This window comes from Heloderma suspectum, chromosome 3 (genome assembly GCF_057233095.1).
Source record: "Heloderma suspectum isolate Gila_16-S chromosome 3, 16-S_ref, whole genome shotgun sequence".
Lineage (NCBI taxonomy): Eukaryota > Metazoa > Chordata > Lepidosauria > Squamata > Helodermatidae > Heloderma > Heloderma suspectum.
The window spans coordinates 90,166,797-90,188,600 of NC_139460.1; the positions used below are offsets into that span (position 1 = coordinate 90,166,797).

Genomic DNA, 21,804 nt, shown 5'->3' on the forward strand with positions numbered 1-21,804 from the left:
TCTCCCTCCCAGTCCCTAAACAATCTGACCCAAGGGACAAAGTCTCCCTGCATCCTATAATCTAACAATCCACTGGGCTTTGAGTACAAAAAGCAAAACATATCAGTCAACACTACCTCCTTCTATATCCACATGAGGTTACCTAGTTCTATACTCATCACTGGTGTTTCAAGGAGGAGGGAAAATGTCCACAAACTTGAGAAGACAATGCTGACATCAATAGCATCTGTTTCAAAGGCATCATACCATGAATATTCATCAGTTCCTATCATTGTATCTATTAAAAATTGTATTTCAATAGCTTTCTTCTCTCACATAAAGTCTCTGAGTGGTGTTTTTTTTTTGTAAGCCCTCTCCAATGGTTAAAAAAAAAAGAAGCTTTTTCCAGTCAAGTCAGTGGAGATTATAATTCTACAAAGTCTAAACCAAGGGTGGGCAAACCTCTGGCCTGCAGGTCAAATCCGGCCCTCCTGGGTCCCAATCTGGACCTCTGGGGTTACCCAATGACCACGGCCCCTTTTCCTGGCCACACCTCCTTTCCCTTGACCACCAATCGTTGGGTGGTTTTCCAGCATTTGCAGTTTTTTCCCCTCGTTCTAAAAGGTTGAAATGCTTCTCCTAAGATTTAGCTACTGGCAAGAAGAGCTTGGAGCCAAAATATGCTGGTGTTTTTGACATTTTGGTCCCGCCCTTTTAGCCTTTGGTATCACCCCTTTTCAGTGGAGGCTGGTGGCTCCGATTTCACCGGGGCTGTGATTCCATTCTGGGTTTCTGTCAGAACCAGCCAGAACTCTAAAGGAGCTATCCAAGGTGCTGAACCCATTTGAGGGCTGAGGTTCAGCACCTTGGACTGTTCCTTTAGTGTTCTGGCTGGTTCCAGGATGGAATCACAGCCCCACCGAAATCAGAGCCACAGCCTCCACTGCCCCTTTTGCCTTCAACCCTGCCCACATCTGGAAGCTTATCTGAAATTGAACTCTGCTGCCAGGATGAAAGAGGGTCCCCTCCCCAACCCTGGTCTAAGCCATCCAAACCTAAATAAATACAGCCTAAGTGAAACCAAGGCAAGGTAATACAGACACACAGATAAAGGCAGAAGACCCTTTTATTTCGCATAGACAAAATGCAAAGAGTGTCTCATTAAATTAATATAAAAAAGAAAATAAATGCCAAAACCAAATTGATTCCCCCTCCCTTCCCCACTTCACTGACTCACAGCACTCATCCTAATTAACAGTGAAAGAAAAATAACTGATCAAGGACCCATTTTCTAGTTTTAAAAAAATTGTGCAAAACATGACAAAATACTTTTTTTGCCTTCTCAAATAAATATCCCTGTTAAATTCACAAATAGGGTGATTTTTAATTGTTTTCCTTCTTACTTGTGTGTGATGGAACTCCCAGTTTAAAATATTTTATTTAGCCCCCATGCACTTTGTAGAAAATCAGTAAAAACACAAAAGCTTGTGAATATCAGAAAAACTGGACTCCCTTTTTCCAAAAATTTCAGGAGGCCCAGTCAGATGAAGCTCACACTCAGACAGAAAAAAAGCAGGAGAGTCTTTGCACTGTCTGTAGGTTGCATTTTGTCCCAAATATTTTGGCAATCTTCTTCTTTAATTATAAATATTGGAATTCAATAAAAAAGGTAGCTTTGATTGGATTTTTTAAATAATTGTTAAGTATGTACAGCCACTGTCCAGCCATGCTCTTTTTGTTATACCAGGGTGTAAGACTTTGCGTAAGGATTGTTTCCTTTCAAGTGGCTCCGAGAGTCCAGAAGCGATTCTTGGGAGCTACTCATTTTAGCCGCCTGTCCCAGCTCAGCTCCTTCTCGCTGAGGTAATGTTGCTACGGCACCAGGTTGCCATGACTGTCCTTCTCTTGTGGACGAAGTCTCCATAGGTATTGGCTCCAAGACTGTGGGGCGCTTCAAGGTTCGGCTTTTCTGAGGTTCCAGACAGGTTTGTCCTAAACCCAGGTCTCTGCTAGTGCCTGGAACGCCTCGATTTAACAAAAAGTCCATTCTAAGATACGGTGGCAAATGCATGAGGTCACCTATTAGGGGATGGGTGGAGGGAAAAAGGAAAAGACATATTCTTAGTTATTCTTCTGCAATACACTGAGAAAGAGACTGTATCCAGTGCAGAAATATTCCTCCATTTAGCCATAAACTATAGAAAACATACCCTACTTTGTCCGCAATGTTAAAAAAACTTGATCCATGAAATCTGAGGACAACCTGAGGTTTATTTTATTACAGAATTGGTATGATTTGGAAAGAAAGGCAAACCCATGAAGAGAGTATTTTTTAATGAGAAGCAAAGCCAAGATTATCTCTCCACATTCTCTGATGTTACATTTATGGAAAGAGATTGAACCACATGTGGAAATACATCACATCCATTTCAGTGCATCTTGCTTCCAAGTAAATGCACTTTGGTTAGGGGTGTAAAACTGGAGCAAAGAGCTGTGAAAAGCTGCAACACATTTAGGACAAAATAGATCAATGTATTATGGGGGAAATTGCCACTGGTTAAATGTAAATATGTGAATGATAGGGTGTCTGAATCATGTGATTCCATCCAGAACTTGATGACAGTTGCATAAAGCTTTTCCAGCAATACGTTTTAGCACAATAAATGCACAGCTATTAGGCATTCATTGTGTACTTATAAAAAGTACTATGCGAATAGTGGTAATTTTACTACTATTACTAGTTTAGAGGCTAAACTAAACTCCCCTATTGTAATATTTCAGACTGAGAACACCAATCTGGTTTTAAAATAAAAGTGAAGATAACCTTGAGGGTTATACCCTGCCTTTCCCTCTGTCTCACAGCAACACCTTGATAGTTTGAAAAACTTTGGCTTTGAAAAAAGTTTTAAAAATTCATTTGGGGTAGACATTCATTTATTGTCTAGATTTAATACTTAGAGAGTGTCCTTTAGAATATGCCAGTTGGCAAGATGTAGTCATAATGGGCCCCAAGATCACCGCAGACGGTGACTGTGTACCAAGAAATTAAAAGACGCTTGCTCCTTGGGAGGAAAGCTATGGCCAACCTAGACAGCATAGTAAGAAGCAGAGATATCACCTTGCCGACAAAGGTCCGTCTAATCAAAGCTATGGTTTTCCCAGTAGTAACTTATGGCTGTGAGAGCTGGACTATAAGGAAGGCTGAGTGCCGAAGAATTGATGCTTTCAAACTGTGGTGCTGGAAAAGACTCTTATGAGTCCCCTGGACTGCAAGGAGGTCAGATCAGTCCATCCTAAAGGAAACCAACCCTGAGTGCTCATTGGAAGGACAGATACTGAAGCTGAAGCTCAAATATTTTGGCCACCTAATGCGAAGAGAAAAGTCACTGGAAAAGACCCTGATGCTGGGAAAGACTGAAGGCAAAAGGAGAAGGGGATGGCAGAGGATGAGATGGCTAGACAGCATCACTGATGCAATGAATTTGGACTTGAGCACGCTCCGGGAGAGAGCGCAGGACAGGAAGGCCTGGCGTGCTATGGTCCAGGGGGTCACGAAGAGTCGGACACGACTGAACGACTGAACAACAACAAGCCATAACGGAGGAAAATGAGAGATGAATCTGTAAGATACCTGCCTAAAACAAACTTTCCAATACACAGGCATATCTCTGTAGAAAGGGGTTGCTTGCTGAAGATTTTTTTTTGCATAGTTAGTGGAAATGAATGATATGGTACAATGACAGATTTCCCACTTAATGGGATACTAGAACAGTCACAACCAGTCTCTCTTGGACAGTGTCTTCCAAGCAGTGTGCCATGAGTAGAACTCTCTGGTAGAGATGGGTGAGAACTTTGTTTCCAGGGCCCCCATCAATGGTCATCACGGTCGGACACCTGATGAGGGCCCACACCTCACTGGGGTCCACTGACAAGAGCCCCCTCAACCTGCTCCTCCTCTTCAGCACCGCAACCTGATGGTTGAGCCCAGTCTTACTCTGGCCCAGAGGGAATGTAAGCAGGCACACAAACAAACAGCAATGGTGCGAAGGAGTAGTGGTAGGTGTCACTGCCTGCTTGCTCACTGGATCTCTGCTTGGCCAGCAAGCAGAAAGGATGAAGCAGAAGAGGAGCAGCTGGTGGCAGGGGCAGTAAGGGAGCAGCCTGACTGGGTGGAGGGGGACCTTTGAGGCAGTGGGGGCTGGTGGCTCCAATTTCAGTGGGGCTGTAAATCCACTATGGGTTTCAGCCAGAACCCGCCAGAACACTAAAAGAGCTGTCCAAGGTGCTGAACCCATTTGGGAATTGGGACCAGCAACTTGGATAGCTCCTTTAAAGTTCTGGCTGGTTCTGACCGAAACCCAGAGTGGATTTACGGCCCCACTGAAATTGGAGCCACCAGCCCCCACTGCTTTGAGGGTATCTTGCCAAAGTTTCTTTCAGTTCACGTATGATAGGTATTTACCAAACTTCACCATTTTCTTATTTGAGACAGGAAGAACCTGAAATGTAAAAAAACTGAGCGCAGGATAAAGTGAGCCTGACAGCTTTGTCCATCCCTGCTCTCTGATGCTGAAATCATATATGCATTTGCTTTGATGGAAGATTCTTTCATTCTCAGTGAATGCTCGGCCCATCATAGGATCATGCCCCCTGCTCTTAAGGAGGCAAATGCGCCTCAGAAGCATGTGGCTTTCGATTGCTGCTCATGCAGCTACAGCTACATCCGATCAGCAGGACCTTATCAGCACTCGAGTGTATTTCCCAGCCAGAACCCCAGCACGGCATGGTGCAGGGAGGCCCTGATCTGGTGCTGCCCTGTGGGCACTTTACTTGCCAGTTTTCTGAGCACTGTAAAAGCAGGAGGGTAAGAAAGAGAAGGTTATTAGTACAGCTCCAAACGGTGGTAACACCTCCATTCCCACCTGGGCACCCCACAATGCCAGTGTTGAGTTCTCTGACTCACCCCCACAAATGTCGTAGGACTGAAATCTGGCCTTGTGTATGCCCCAGCTGTGGGCTTCCAAGATTTAGAGGTGCCGAGAAACTGATAGGTCAGATCCAGGTTTGCTTACAAGGAGATTTTTATTGAGTACTTACAGCGCACAGGCGTACCCAATGGTTGGATCAGACAAAGCTCTGAACAAAGTGCTGTGCTGCAAGATGATTTTTATATCATACATGTTGTTCAGGCATGGCAATGAGATAATATGACAGGTGCAAGCATTAATCATGTGTGTTAGAGCTTACCTACAACTTTCTCAGCATAGCTCAGCAGTGCTTAATAACATATTTGGCAAAAGCGAGACTATCATAACTTTCTCAGCATAGACACCTGTAGCTTTAAGATAAACATAGCTATGCTCTGGCGCATCCTAGGCTCTGATAAGATAAATGGTGCCAGAGCTCATTAGCTCTAGGATGTGCTGAGGGGGCGCTATAACAGCCTTTGACTCATCTTATGAGCCCAGAGGCCCAACTGCAAGGAATTACAACTCATAATGAACCAAAGCAGAGAGCATTATGGATCTCTAGGCATCTCTAAAATCACTGCTAGCTTGCTTACAGGCCCGGGGCCCTACACCTTGTTTGACTTGCAAACCAACAAGCCAAACAGCGCCTACATTAGCAAGTCACTCACTAGGGATGGAATACACTTCCTGGTTTTGCTATCTGACCAGGATTGCAAAACTGGGAGGTGCAGAGGGGGTCACACCCCTGGCAGGCCCAACATATGGTTTGTGGATCTGTTTGGTTTGGTGAGCATAAAGTACTGCAGGCTTGAGCTGAATATTGCTGGTATTCGGATATTTCCTAAAGGTCAAAGTTCCTTCCATCTACAGAGCTAACCCTTATTGAAACCCATTTTAAAATGGATTAATCCCAGCAATTTATCCATGAATCCAGGGGTAGGCAACCTTTTTGTCCCCCATACTGTTCAACATGAAACCGTTGAGTGTGGTCATCCGGAGTTTCGGAGTGCATTGTCATCAGTATGCTGGTGACATGCAGCTCTATTTCTCCTTTTCATCTTCTTCAGGTGAGGCTGTAGATGTGCTGAATCAGTGCCTGGCTGAGACAATGGATTGGATGAAGGCTAATAAACTGAAGCTCAATCCAGACAAGACTGAGATGCTGTTGGTGGGTGGTTCAGCTGACCGGATGGAGGGTGTTCAACCTGTTTTGGATGGGGTTGCACTCCCCTTAAAGGAGCACCTCCTGGAACCATCTTTGTCACTTGAGGGTCAGGTGGCCTCAGTGGCACGGAGTGCCTTCTACCAATGTCGGTTGGTGGCCCAGCTACACCCCTATCTGGACAGGGATAACCTGGCTTCAGTTGTCTATGCTCTGGTAATCTCCAAGTTAGATTACTGCAATGCACTCTACATGGGGCTGCCTTTGAAGACGGTTCAGAAGCTGCAGCTCATGCAAAATGCAGCGGCCAGATTGATAATGGGGACCAGAAGGTCCGAACATATAAGACCGATTCTGGCCTGCCTGCACTGGCTGCCTGTACGTTTCTGAGCCCGATTCATGGTGATGGTTTTAACCTATAAAGCCTTATATGGCTTGGGACCACAATACCTGACGGAGCGCCTCTCCTGACACGAACCTACCTGTACACTACGCTCAACATCTAAAGCCCTCCTTCGGTTGCCTACTCTGAGGGAAGTTTGGAAAATGGCGACAAGGGAGAGGGCCTTCTCAGTGGTGGCCCCCAAATTATGGAATGATCTCCCCGATGAGGCCCACCTGGCACCAACATTGTTATCTTTTCAGCGCCAGATTAAAACCTTTCTCTTCTCCCAGGCATTTGGCAGCATATGATAAGTTTTAATTGATCCTGGAATGGCATATGATTATGGTTGTCTGCTTTGAGGTTGCTTGTTGAAGTTGTTACATTGCTATATATTGTTCTGTTCGTGTGTTTTTTTATGGGATTGGCTTTTAAAATCTGTATATTGTATTTTAAAATGTTTTTAATCTTTGTAAACCGCCCAGAGAGCTTTGGCTATTGGGTGGTACAGAAATGTAATAAACAAACAAACAAACCTGGTGCCCTCTAGATGTTTTGGACTAAAATTCCCATTGTCCTTGATAACTGGCAATATTGGCTGGGACTGATGGGAGTTATAGTCCAAAACATTGGGAGGGGGGAGTTTGCCTATCCCTGCATGAATCTTCTGAAACATAAATAATAGTACGCTTGTGTCTCACATGTTAGTGTTGTCAAAAGTTGCACCAGTTTCAAATGGAAACATGCCAAAAGTTTTTAAGCATACGACTTATCTAATAGTTCAGTTTCATGAGCTATTTGAAAAAGAGAGACTCACAGGCTGGTCTGTGCCATAAACAGAGGTCTTTTAGAGAGCATGTTGAGCTAAACACATTACGCAAAGTTTCCCCCTTCTATACTAACAAAAGAGAAAGTTGCCTAGTAGTTTAAGATAAAGCACATTCTTTAGCTGGCTTCATAAGTAACAACTATGCTATTGTTACCTAAAAGACAAACAGTTCCTACTCTATTCCTGATTTAAAGTCAGAAAGAGAGAAAATCATTCAGAAGCTTGCACAGAATCTCTGTTTATTCCTGCAGGCTTTCTTTGGCACCATATGTTTTATTGTAGTTAAATTTCCAACACAGATGTATAGTGCACTATTTTTAGTATAGTGCGTGCTTCTTGTCTTGGGAATAGACTAGCATACTGTAGCATTTACATAAGGCTACCAACTGGAAATAGAATGGCAAGTGCCTGAGGATCTTACAACTGCCAATTTATATTTCTCTAATTCTTTTCATCCTCAGACACTTTGGATGTATAAAATTTGCTTGAACTAGAACAAAAATAGAGGCACCACAGTGACAGGTATGGAACAATGATACTCGTGAACAACGGCCAGAAGTGAGACCAATTCAGTGCGGGTAGAAAAAATATTGACAAATAGTTGGAACATAGCAAGCTGCCTTATACTTACTGAGTCAGACCATGGGTCCACCTAGCTCAGTACAGTCAACACTGACTGCCAGTGGCTCTAAGAACATAAGAAGAGCCATGCTGGATCAGACCAAGGGTCCATGTAGTCCAGCATTCTGCTCACACAGGGGCCAACCAGCTGTCAACCAGGAACACATAAACAGGACACAAGTGCAACAGCACCCTCCCGCCCATGTTCCCCAGCAACTGGCGTACATAGGCGCACTACCTCTGGTACTGGAGGTAGCACGTTGCCATCAAGACTAGTAGCCATTGATAGCCTTTTCCTCCAGGAATTTGTCTAACCTCCTTTTAAAGCCATCCAAATTGGTGGCCATCACTACATTCCGTGGTAGCGAATTCCACAGTTTAACTGCGCGCTGTGTCAAGAAGTACTTCCTTTTATCTGTCCTGAATTTCCCAGCAATCAGCTTCATGGGATGACCTCAGGTTCTAGTATTATGTGAGAGGGAGAAAAAAGTCTTCCTCTCCACATTCTCCACACCATGCATCATTTTATACACCTCTAGCATGTCTCCCCTTACCTTCCTTTTTTCCAAGCTAAACAATCTCAGCTGCTGTAACCTTTCCTCATAGGGGAGTTGTTCCAACCCCTTGATCATTTTAGTTACCCTTTTCCATACTTTTTCCAACTCTGCAATATCCTTTTTTAGGTGACCACAACTGTACACAGTATTCCAAGTGCGGTCGCACCATAGATTTGTTTAGGGGCAGTATGATATTGGCAGTTTTATTCTCAATTCCTTTTCAAATTATGCCTAACATGCAGTTTGCCTTTTTTACAGTGGCCGCACACTGGGCTGACATCTTCATCGAGCTGTCCACCACAAGCCCAAGATGTCTTTCTTGGCTGGTCACTCCTAGCTCAATTCCCATCAGGTTATGCTTGAAGTTGAGATTTTTTGCCCCAACGTGCATCACTTTACACTTGCTTACCCTGAGCCACGTTTGCCATTTGGATGCCCATTCTCCCAGTTTGGAGGGATACTTTTGGAGCTCTTCACAAACCCTTTTTGTTTTAACCACCCTAAATAATTTGGTGTCATCGGCAAACTTGGCCACTTCACTGCTCACTCCTAATTCTAGATCACTTAGAGGTTGAAAAGTGTTGGTCCTCATACAGATCCCTGTGGGAGCCTAGTATTTACTTCCCTCCATTGGGAGAATTTACCTTGTATTCCTGCTCTCTGCTTTCTGTTCTTTAACCAGTTACTGATCCATAACAGGACCTCTCCTCTCATTCCGTGACTGCTGAGTTTGCTCAGGGTTTAGGCAGGAATTTTTCTAGCCCTCTCTAGAGATGCTGAGGATCGAACTTGGGACCTTGTGTATGCAAAGCAGCTGCTTTACCATTGAGCTACAGCCCCGCCCTACCAAATGTTGGAATGCCCACAAAGCTCCATTATTTTTCCTTAAGAAAACTAGGGAAATCCTCCACAGACCCCAATGAGGCCGGATTCTATTGAATCCGGCCCCCCAAAGTCTGTGGAGGATCGGATCTCCTACCTCCACCTCCTCGTGAAGTCCTCACCGGCCGGATCCTGCCTGCTGCCAGCTCCAAAGCCCCAGCGATACGGCCGCCATTGCTGTATCGCTGGCTGGACTGACATACTGCAGACGCAAATAGCATCCGCTACGCCATTTGCGTCCCTGCTCTTTGACGTGATAGGCTATGTAAAGATTTACATAGCCTATCACATTAAACAGCGGGGACGCAAATGGCATCTGCTATACAGGACACCATTTGCGTCCGCAGTATGTCAGTCCAGCCAGAGATACGGCAATGGCAGCCACATCGCTGGGGCTTTGGAGCCGGCCAGCAGCTCTGTGGAATCGCCGCAGAGCAGAGCCGGCCAGCCGGATTCTGGGGGGGAGGGACAGATCACCTCACCCCCAGCGGACGCCACAAAATGAAATGGGGTGAGTATTTCGTACACCCCTAAAGAAAACTAGGGCATGGTAAGGGCATATCTGCACCACAGACCTATGTTTGCAACCCTGGGGACTATAGTTCTGTGGGAGGAGCTAGAGATCGCCAACAGAGTACCTTCCACAAATTATAATTCTCAGGATTCGTATTGTGAAACCGTAACAAATATAAATCTGATATGAGTGCGAGACTGGCCCTTAGACTGTATCTAGATATCATCTTCTCCTCCAACTAATTTACTGCTGAACTAGGTGAGGGGGCCTTTATGTTAAAAGTTGCTGTTTTGAACTGTGACATCTAAGGATGGGCATGTTGTGCATTTTTTGTTTCATTTCTGGGAGCCCCATTCATTTCTTTTGCCATTTGTTATTCTCTCATCCATTTTCTTTCTCTTTCATTATTGTTCCATTCATTTTTGGTTTTCATTCACTGAAAATTTCATGTTCATTTCTACACTGAAACAGTGGAGACCCAGCCAGTCTTCTGTTTTGGAGTTTTCATCCAAATGTTATCTAATTTTGAATAGTTGTACTATTCTCCCAAAGTAGTATCAGACCTGTCAAGTTTCAGACAGACTGGATAAAGGGTCCTTATTTTATAATCAAATAAAAGGGATGGTGGTGGTAACCTCTAACCTCCCCATTGCTTTATGTTTCCAATAGACAGTTTTCATAGCACCTTTCAGACATTATGCACATGAAGGGGCAATTCACGTTGAAAACACACTGAGGGTCCTGAACCCAAGGAAACCTTCATGTGTAGAAGTGTACATGCAAATGCTTCCCTGCCTCAGAAGCCTATGCTCAGTGTGGATGGCAGGGGCGTTTGTCCTTTCCTGCAAATAACATGTGAAAGGGGTTGATGTCTTATCACTCTCAGAGCACTCTAAGATCCCACTCTCCCCAAACAATGTTTCTGGATGCATGAATTTGCTAAGCAAAGCAATACAGTAGCCCCTTGCAGGGATTTAGCCTGCACACATGAGGGCTCAAAGGATGGGACACACAGGCAAGTCCCACCCCCAATGACCCTGGGCATTTGGGCACCCCTAAAGAACTTCATGTGTTGAGTGTGAAGAACTGCAGGAATTTTTTTTAACTGTTCAGCTGAACACACTTACAACCTCTTGCAGTCTTTCATCAAGATCCGTAAAGAAGCCAGATGAATGGGGATGTTGGGAGCGGGGCTTGCATATGCACCCTCTGCCCTACCATACTTCTAACCCTCACATGTGCACAAGAAACGGCTGCGTAGGGCCAATGTCTTTTGGCAATTTCAGGAATTCCTCCAATACATAATCAATTGGAGAAAGGAAGCAAAAGGATTTTCAGTCATTTGTTTCGGTCTTTTCATTCATTTCTCAGAGAAACAAGTTAGAAATGAAAGGAATGTACATGCTGGTATCATCCCCACTGATCCTGCTAGCCCTTAGTGCTCACACAAGAAGCTGCGATTCTTTGAGACCTCTAATTTAAAAAACACATTGAATCATTATCTATTTGCTTTTTAGACTACTAGAAAAAGAGACGATCACAGCAAGAGCTTCATTACATTATTCTCGTTTATAACAATGCACTGAAATTTTGTTACAGTAATTTGCAGTGGGGATGGTAGTTAAAGGCACTGCAATGTTCTGTTGCTTTTTAACACCAGAGTTTAACATGTGCTTCACATGCTTTTTTCATGTACCAGTTTAATTCCTAATTATTTGGGGTGCTGCAAACACATTCAAACAATATTAAGATATTTCTTCAAGTGAAATAAACCTGTTTCTTGATCATTGTTTGCAAGCTGTATCAAACATTAATAATACATTACTATACAGGGCTGTGATAATGTGCCAATTGGTTTGTGCTGATGGATCTACAGCAGAATCCTGTGTGGGCCAATGTAATCCTACTAAATTGTCCCCCAATTGCAATCCTGTCGTAAGAGGTTCCTGCTATATCAAGTCTGTAGGGCTGCACCAATGTGGTCGCTTACACTTCTTTCATTGGTGTATAGGTAAAGCACCTATATGCTTTATATATATGCTTTATAAAGCTATATGCTTTATACGCAAATCTTTCCCCATCCTACTTTTACTAGACCACCTCTGTCCAACAGTGTCTCACCAGTATGGCTCACTTTTGGCAGGGGGCTATAGCACAACTTCTTTCTTTTTTCATAAAGGTTTTTTTGTGTGCTGCAACTGCAAGTGGCAACAGCAGCACCTGTGTTGGCAACCTGGCCCCCATTTTGCATCCACCAAAATGCAAGAGGTGGAACTGGTGCTGTGCCAAAATCTGTTCTCCAATTTCCTGAATAATTTCTTCCCCCATGAAAGAGGCTTCCACCATTCTGCCTCATTTTCAGGGTGTTTTATCATTTATTTCTGTGGTGTTTTTGAGCTTACTTAATCACTGCAAGGTGGCTGAAGGTGCAGTGTGTGTGTGTGTGTTTTCTTTCTATTGCACATCTTTCTTTCTTTTTTTTAATCTATTTTTTATTTTATTTTATAAATGAAATAAACACTACCAACAATATAACCAGAATCTTCAGTTTCCAACATTACAGTATTTTAAGAAAAAGAAAAATGGGAGGATAGCAAAAGAAGGAAGAGAAAGAAAAAGAAAAAACAAAACAAAACAGAATTATATTAAACTTCAATAAGAACAAACCAAATATCCAAATAGCCTTATAGCACAGAAACAGAAGCAAACAATCCATTTCCATTGGCCATAAATTACCATTCAGTTAACACATATTAATAAACGTTAAAGGTTTAGCCAACAAGGAATAGTAATAATAATCATCCCATAATGATATTAATAATAATAATAATAATAATAATAATAATAATAATAATAAAAAGGGGAAAAAGAAGTTTAAGAAAAGGATAAAAACAGGAACAAATCATTTGTATATTTTAAGTAAGATCATATCTAAAGATATATTTGTATGTGTATACACACATACACACACAAATATGCACTTTATTACAACATAACCTTCAAAAGAGAAAGAAATCTATTGCACTTCTTTCAATTGCTCTGCAGCCTGAGCCTCCCTCAGCTCTAACTGAAGCATGGGAAGCTAAGGAGGCTGCTGCAGCTTCCCTCAGCTCTAATTGCTCTGCAGCCTCCCTTGGCTCTAACGGAAGTGTGGGAAGCTGTTGACCAGGAAACCACAAGCAAGACACGAGTACAACAGCACCCTCCCACCCACATTCCTCAGCAACTGGTCCACATAGGCATACCGCCTCAGGTATTGGAGGGAGCACGGAGCCTCTGGCAATGTACAATGTGTACAATGAAAAACAGGGTGTTCGCACACACTCCTCTGCCACCTCCCAAGTAAGGTTAGCACAAGAAAACCCAACCCAACCATGACAATTTCTCCAAAATTTTCTTCACCACTGAATTTATTTTTGAAAGCAATTTCTTTTCTATCTTTTTGAATGAGAATGATCGAAAAAGACATGGGAGAAATTTTCGGCATGGCACTACTTCTACAGCCACGAAAAGGAATTTTTGATCTTGGAGTACTAATGGTGTTTCTGAATGAAGAAAAAAAACCAGACTGTGCAAGTGGATATAGCATTTTTAGATCAAGCTTGAGTGTTTCCTTTATGGCCGTCAGTTTTAAAAAGATGGAGATTACAGCTGCCGCCATGGCAGAAGCATGGCAAGTTTTCAGTTCTTATAACTGAAAAGATAACTGGTTTCCTGTAGAAGAAAGGTTTGTCCAATCTTGCTAAAGGACAATACAGCCAAATGCTAACATTTCCAGGCAAAGCTTTAAGTAATAAGATGCTTCACTGCCTTTGATGCTCTAATTACCTCTTTTCAGTGGTGTGTGCACTTTATTAGCAATGAAAGCAAACCTTTCAACTCAAAAGCACTGAAAATGAGTGTGTTTAATAATTCATCAACTGAGGTTTAATTACTACAAAAGGTATTCAGAAATGACGGTTTTCTAATATAACTTAAAATAACAGAGCTTTCTGTTTGGATAAGAAAAGCAGGTGCAGCAATGATCATCCATTCAAATGTACATTTTATAGCGTACATAGGCACTAAATTCACATTCAGGTATTAACGACCAGTTCCAATGGGCTTAACCCAGTGGATATAGGCAATGGGAAAAAAAACCCTCCGAATTTCACCTTACAAATTATCAGGGAAATGCTATGAAAAATGGGGAAGTTAAACAAGGAACGAATGGATCCAGTTACCATTTTATATGCCACAGAGAAGCACTTGTGCACTTATCCCCAACTGGATGATATTCAGAGACATCATAGAACATAACAACATAAGAAGAGCCATACTGGATCAGACCAAGGGTCCATCTAGTCCAGCACTCTGTTCACACAGTGGCCAACCAGCTGTCAACCAGGAAACCATGAGCAAGACATGAGTACAACAGCACCCTCCCACCCATGTTCCCCAGCAACTGGTGCATATAGGCATACCGCCTCAAGTATTGGAGGTAGCACATAGCCCTTGAGCCTAGTAGCCATTGATAGTGTTTTCCTCCAGGAATTTGTCTAACCCCCTTTTAAAGCCATCCATGTTGGTGGCCATCACTATCTCTTGTGGGAGCAAATTCAATAGTTTTAACTGTGCGCTGTGTGAAGAAGTACTTCTTTATATCTGTCCTGAATCTCCCACCAATCAGCTTTATGGGATGACCTCGGGTTCTAGGATTATGTGAAAGGGAGAAAAAAGTCTCTCTATCCACATTCTCCATACCATGCATCATTTTGTACACCTCTATCATGTCTCCCGTTACCCTCCTTTCTTCCAAGCTCAACAATCCCAGCTGTTGTAAACTTCCCTCATAGGGGGGATGCTGTTCTTCCAGTTCAGGTGCTGGTGCTATTCAGGTGCTACCCTGCTTGATTTTTTTAAATACTAATCTCTAGTGTGATTCTTTTACATTCATTTTAGCACCAATCAGCTGTTTGGGGGTTAACAGTTAGTGAGGACAACTGCCCATAGGGGGCATTAGTATTTGGGGGCAAACATTGGGTTGGAAGCCCTGTCTCGGCCATAGCTCAGTGTGACAGAGCACATGCTTAGCATGCAGAAAGTCCCAGGTTCGATCCCCAGCTTCTCCAGGTAGGGCAAGGAAAGAATTCTGGCTGAAACCTTGGAGAACTGCTGCCAGTCAGTGTCAACAATACTGGGCTAGATGGGCCAATGGTCTGACTCCGTATAAGGCAGCTTCCTATGTTCTGCTCTTAGGAGATAAAAGTAAGCCTTGTCCCAACACAGGTGTTTTTTTTTTTAAAGGATGGGGGGGGGGGCAACAGCTACAGCCTCACATACTGGATGGGCCACCTCAACCATGGCAAGCAGTACCAGCATCTGATGTTGAGCCTTATCTACCCAGTGATGTCTCATACATTGTTCCCTCTTTGCTGAATTTTGATCCCAGCCTTCTGTAGACAGATTTCTTTTGGCCTGCTTTACCTTAGAGATGGAATTAAGAAATGATTTTCTGCTTCTAGCTGCTTCCTCAGCAAGTCCTGGCGTCCCCAAGCTATTGCTACTAGCACGTCCCAACACTCCTGTCCCCATCCCTTCTGTCTCCCCACTCCCCATGTGCCACCCAGTCATGCCCTCTGCCAAGTGCATGTACAGCAGCTGTGCGAATAGACCCTACGTGCATACTGTGTACACACTTACAGCTCTTTTGTATGAGGGGAGATTCTGGGCGAATCAGGATCTCCCCTTGCATGGAGGAATTCTATGGGTTGTATGCAATATTAGTCTAACTTAAATCCCATTCATTTCAATGAGTCTGCTCTGAGAAGAATTAACACTGGATACAACCTTAGGTGTGTACACAGTACACACATAGGGCCCATTCACACATTCGCCACACCCTGCCAGATCGGCAGAGACTATGCAGCATGACCCTGCAACCTCCGCATATGTCCTTTCAATGCATGAAGTGGTTAGAGTGAACCTCCTAATGTAACTAGATAATTTTGCTTCAAAATCTTCAGCTAAAAAAAGTTTACTTTTCCCTCTGTAAGGAAGTACAAGAAAACATCACAGATGCTCTAAGAATACACACACACAAATAATATTTTACTTCATCATCTCAAGCAACACCTTCAAAATAGTGACTGTGATTGGAACAATTGTTCTCTCTCTCTCTCTCTCTCTCTCTCTCTCTCACACACACACACACACACACACACACACAGGCAAGTCCTGCATTTACATCAGCATTTAGGAACCTGTGAACTTGTCAATGGACATCCAGTTCTGTCAGTTCCCACAGTGCCACAGATCAGATTGGATTCTTTTTTTAATTCAATACTAATGTAGCAGCAAAGTTGCAGAAACTTGTGAAATGAACCTTGCTGTGTAAAACCTATATGGACTCTAGATTTGAATCTTGGAAACGTTCTAAATAAATCATGAAAGAATGATAGAAGAGGCACAATATACTACAACCTCTGTTCCCATTCTTGGCTCATCATGCAAGCCGGTTCATATATTTTTAAGAGGACATGCCAAAACTGATCTTCCAGTCACTTGATAAAGGAGAGAAAACATATTAAACGTATCACTCACATACCCTGCATTTTACTAGCTTGCTGATGACTAAATATACTGAATGGAAATTCTTTAATAATGCAAAACGTCAACAGAAGTTCATTTACCACTAGAGTTAATTTGAGAACAGAGGAAACCTTGTAGTGTGCTCCTAGGATAAGTCTGGGTTAAAAATTAAATAGGGTGATTGTGTCACACTAACACTTTGGGCTTCTTCACACGGAGGTTTTATCCTGCTATTGAGATGGCTCCTTCATGGAAGTTTGTGGGCCCTTTAGATGATGCCGTTAACTTCCAGGGTGTCTCCCGCACTAAATACCCTTTATTCCATTTTTTAAAAGATCAGAGATAATGAGGTATCAAATTACCCTGCTTGTGTTCCGCTTGAGTTCCCTCAGGGAAAAAGGAAAAGCCGCAAGAAGAGGAGCAAGATCAATGAAACATATAGAAGACTCAGATATGGGGGAGAAGGAGGGGGGAAGGGGAGGGCGGAAAGGAAGTGCATGTGAAGGGAGTCTGTTGTGATCCTGCATTTAAAACAGAAGCAGAAAGCCCCGTTTTAAATGTAGGATTTTAAGCTGTTGTAGAGATAGTCTTTACATGTTCTGTGCTGGAACTCAGCTACAACCCACCCTCCTAGCCCACTGGTCAGCTCTGAAATAGGCAGTGGTGCTTCTGCCATATCACAGTTGCCAGGTTGCAAAAGGGCAGCGACACTACTTGGGCAGGAACAGACTCCTTTCTGGATACTATATGCAAGACCTGATGGGCTGTTCTCAGCTGTTAGAACCGTAACAACCTGATGGAAATCCTGTTTAAAACCAAGGCCAGGCACTTTTTTAGCAAGTGGGATAGAAAGGGCTGGTTCTCTCTCTCCCTCCCTCTCTCTCTCTCTCTCTCTCTCTCACACACACACACACACTTTTCATTTACACCTGAACCATCCTGATCAGGATCAGGCATGTGCTGACATGAACAAACGTAAGTTGTGAACTGTCACCTGTGGATGTAACCAGTATCGGCACTTTTCCCAGCTGCCATCTGAGAAACTGCCTGCTTTGTCCATGTTTGCCCGCTTCACATGTTATGTTATCCACAAAGATTGCATAGCTAAGAGCAGTCAGAAGCAACTGCATACATGTGGATAAAAAAATGGTGTGGCTCAAGGTGCTGTTTAAACATTACATGGGGTTGCAGGATAATGTCCCCTACTGCTCTGGATAATGTCTACATCTTCCATCAACACTGAGTGGGAACAGGTAACTAGGGGTAACTTTCCATGCTGTTCATGTAACCACATAAAAAGTTATGTTCATCCGTACAATTTTTGTTGAATTTTACAACATATCAGATACAGATGTGTGGCAAAACGGTTGGCTGTATCTAAGTGTCATTAGGGTGACTGCATGGATACATACCACACTACCAATGCTCCTTATTGGGACACGCTTTGCCAGGCACATGGCCACACAATCTGCCCTAACTACATTGCAAAAGGTCTTCTAGGCCCTACCTGGAGTGGCAGTGGAAGCAACCATGGTGCTTCAGCTAATATGTAATTGGGGCCTAAGAAAACAACCACTGTGATTCAAGCTAGCAAATGTTAAGAATCTTAAGATTTAGCACAGTTTGGTATTGCTCTCCTGATACATGTATGTATACGGAAATAATAATAACTGAATCCCCTTAAGTCCAGCAGTGATCAGATTCGGCTGGTGTTGATGGTGTATGTTGAATTAATCTTACTAATTAATCCACTGGGGCCAAAAAGTCCAGAATTCCTTATTTCAGGTGAGAACTTTCTAGCTGCAGGAACCAAGGGCTAGGAATTAAGGGGAAAGTGTATGATAAGGATAGGTGGGGCTCGCCCCAGGGCTTCCAGGTGGCTGTGGAGTCCCCTGGCTACCTGCCTCCCTCTTCTTTCATCATTGCCCTCATCGCTTGATTTCATTTTCACCTCTGGCTCCCATCCTCTCACGTAGTAGTCCCATTTTGCTGGTTTCTGAGGAAGAATGCAATTAAATATTACATGGTTTCTGGCTATCTGCAGTTATACAAAGATGGTAAAACAATCCATCAATTATTTGGTATTTGCCTCTCGCCCTACAGAGCCAGCATGTAGGACAAAAATCAAATTTGCTCATTTGGTGGGGTAGTTTTGAGGAATTTTGCTTTACATTTTTGAGGGTTTTGTAGAAGAATTATGCTTGTTAGTTTCCATATTGTATTATCCAAATGAGTAATATTACATTCCTGCAGGCTGGTACCTATCCACACTTCCTATCATTAGAGGGGTTTATGTTGCTCCGGAGCTAAACACTTAATACGGCCTAAGAGCATAATGAAAAGTAGCAGACACTGGAGGCTTGTTATAGTACTTAGACCTGTAACTGACCCAAGGACCTTATGGAGAGGATATATCAATTACTGTTTCTATGGAAACAATTGTTTCTGGTTACATATCCTGTGACTGCTTTCTAAAGTAAGTCAAACCATATCTCATTAAAGCAAGATCACATGCTTCACACTACAATAGATGAGCAAAAGGACTCATCAGGTCAGGTTGATGTCCAAATTCAGGCTCTTGTAAAAGTTTAATAGAAACTGCATTTTTAAAAAAAATGTGTTTGGATTTTATTTCAATTGAAATTATGATGGTCAAACTACTCATAGGTAGTTCCTTTGTCTTTTTGAGGGGTAATTCAAGGGGAGAATGGTGAATGACGAAGGGAGCAATCCTACCGGGATAGGCAACTGCCTCTGAACTCAGCGGCGACCACCTATCCAATGCAGGTTAGGAGAAGCATGGAGGGAATCATCCCCTCCATGTTTCAGCCACCCTGCATTTGCAGCTAGACAGCCGATTTTGGCTGCCTAGCTGCGGGAAGGCGGAGCGGGGGACCCGGCTGCCGGATGACACGTTGGATGTGTTGTACCGGCATTTCTGCCTTCCCTGCCCTGGAATGCCCCCAGGAACACACCGTTTTGGCTGCTCCATGCTCCTCTTCCAAGCGTGGAGCGCGGGGTCATTCCGCACCGCCTGTGAGGCGGCACGGGAGGGGGGAAGGTTGGTTTTCTGGGAACCAACCTCGGAGTGCGGGCTCTGAGGTCGGTTCCCGGAAACCAACATATCCCATAGGCATTTAGCAGCTGACTAGCAGCTGTAGGATTGCTCCCTAAACATAGTACAGAATTTTGATTTAAACTGATTACACTGTCACTGATTTGAGATTGGAGTTGATTTGGAAACAAGATGCAACATTTTCCGAATATGAAAACCAGAAAACAGAACTACTATAAATGATGAGAAATTCAACCCTCACATTAAATTGTTTAACAATGGAACTTTGAACAGTCTAATAAAGGAAACAACTATCAAGTTTAGTTTCACTGTCAAAGTTGAAAACAATCATGTTTTTCAATTGGCTTTAATAATACACTAAGGGTTAAGGTGGCTACTTATCACCAAAAAGGAGGAAATTCATTGCCAAAAAAGGGGGCAAAAGAGAACATAGATTTGCATTATATACGCACACACACATTTAGAACTAATGACTATAATTTAAAAAGAAATTCAATACTTCTAGGGATGTATCTGAAATTTGTTTCAGTTCATTTTTTATCAAGGTTTACCCAGTTTGCACTTTCTGGGCTGACTCAGACGCAACCTGTAGACAAAGTTAGTACATTTTAGGGATGGCGGAGAATTTCTCCCCGAAACTTCGGGGGGCCGAGCGCCAACGTGTTCGGCCCCCCGAACAAGTTTCGGGGAGAAATCCTCCGCCCCCCCGCCCCCCCGGGACGGGACTTACCTTCCCTGAATGTCCCTCCCGGCGGCGGGTCCGGCTGGCGGTTCATCCGGTGTTCGAGTGGGGTGGGAGCGGCAGCCGGTCTTTTGACCGGCTGCCGCCCCCGCCATTGCAATCAAAGAAAAAAACAAAAACGTCCCCTGATAGGCTACGTGACGATTCACGTAGTCTATCACGGCTAGATTTGCAAAGTCAGCCGTGATAGGCTACGTGAATCGTCACGTAGCCTATCACGGGTGACTTTAAAAAAAAAAAGCGCGTACGCGAATGGCGGCCCCCATAGGGAGCCGCCATTCCCGTTCCTTATTTGGTCACTGTAGTCTACGTAAACATTTACGTAGACTACAGCAACTAAATAAGGAACGCGAATGGCGGCTCCCTATGGGGGCTGCCATTCGCGTACGCACTTTTTTTTTTTTTTAAAGTCACCCGTGATAGGCTACGGGACGATTCATGTAGCCTATCACGGCTGACTTTCCAGATCTAGCCATGATAGGCTACGTGAATCGTCACATAGCCTATCAGGGGACTTTTTTTTTTTTTTTACTTTCGTGTTCGCGGCCGGGCGAGGCGGGAAGCCTCCCCCCCCAAGCCTGAATTTCGGCCGGGCGAGGCGGGAAGCCTCCCCCCCGGCCTGAACTTCGCGGGGGGAGCAGCGAAGCGCTCCCCCCCACCGCGAACAAGCTGCGAGAAAAGGTAAGTGACTTTCATCCACCCCTAGTACATTTTTGAGCTTGCAACGTGATTCGTAGAGCCCCCCCCCCCGCAAAAATGCATCCAACAGTGTGTGTACATTTTAAACATGCCTATGAAAAATGGGCATGCAAAATGCCCATGAAAATGCATAGTTTTGAAAAGTGCGCACAAAAACGCTTTAAACAATAGGAGAAGAATGCATACATTTCAAAGATGCACACAATTGATACACACATCAGGAAAATATGCAAAAAAATACACATGAATTTTCACGTGAAAAGAACCCCCGCCCCCAAGACTGCAATCTGAAACTGACACAAGAGAAAACAAGCTTCAAAGTGGAATTTGGAAAAGAACTTTGATGAACTTGAGTTTCGCTTGTACACACATCCCTAAATACATCATGCCATAATATGGAAGGCTGAGTCCAGGTCACCTGCATGCTTACTCAGCCTGCTGTCTAGCCTGCTGATAGGCAAATTCAACTTCTCCCTTCTTATGGTTATTAAACTGGACTTAGGCTGGCCAGCCCTTCTAACAGAGGATGCTTTCAAATAGAGGACTGTCCTTTGTAAATAGGACACCTGACCACCCTCCATTATTTCCCAAAGGGCAAAAAGGACCTGCTATTCCTTATGTGCATGCTGCAATGAGGTGGTGGGATCTAGAGAGGAAGTGACAGTCTTATCATGTACTCAGTATTGAGTTCAGGGAGGGTTAAGTCCTAGTGACTGACAAGCTGCAGGTGGTTAGAAGCAGAGCTGATGGGCAAGTATAGAGGCTATAGCCTGAGCAGTGAGCCAGAGCTAGGGCTATAGTTTCTGTGGTGGTGGTGACTG

At 43.7% G+C, this 21,804-nt stretch overlaps 1 protein-coding gene across 1 annotated transcript in view; it reads right to left on the reverse strand.

The window, feature by feature from the left end:
- Window positions 1–1,088: 1,088 nt before the first annotated feature.
- Window positions 1,089–21,804, reverse strand: part of DSCAM (DS cell adhesion molecule) — a 534,028-nt gene continuing 513,312 nt past the window's right edge. The window contains exon 33 of the mRNA XM_084843767.1: window positions 1,089–2,058. Within this exon, the coding sequence (XP_084699893.1) occupies window positions 1,718–2,058 (341 nt within the window). The 3' untranslated portion in view covers window positions 1,089–1,717. The remainder of the gene's footprint in view (window positions 2,059–21,804) is intronic.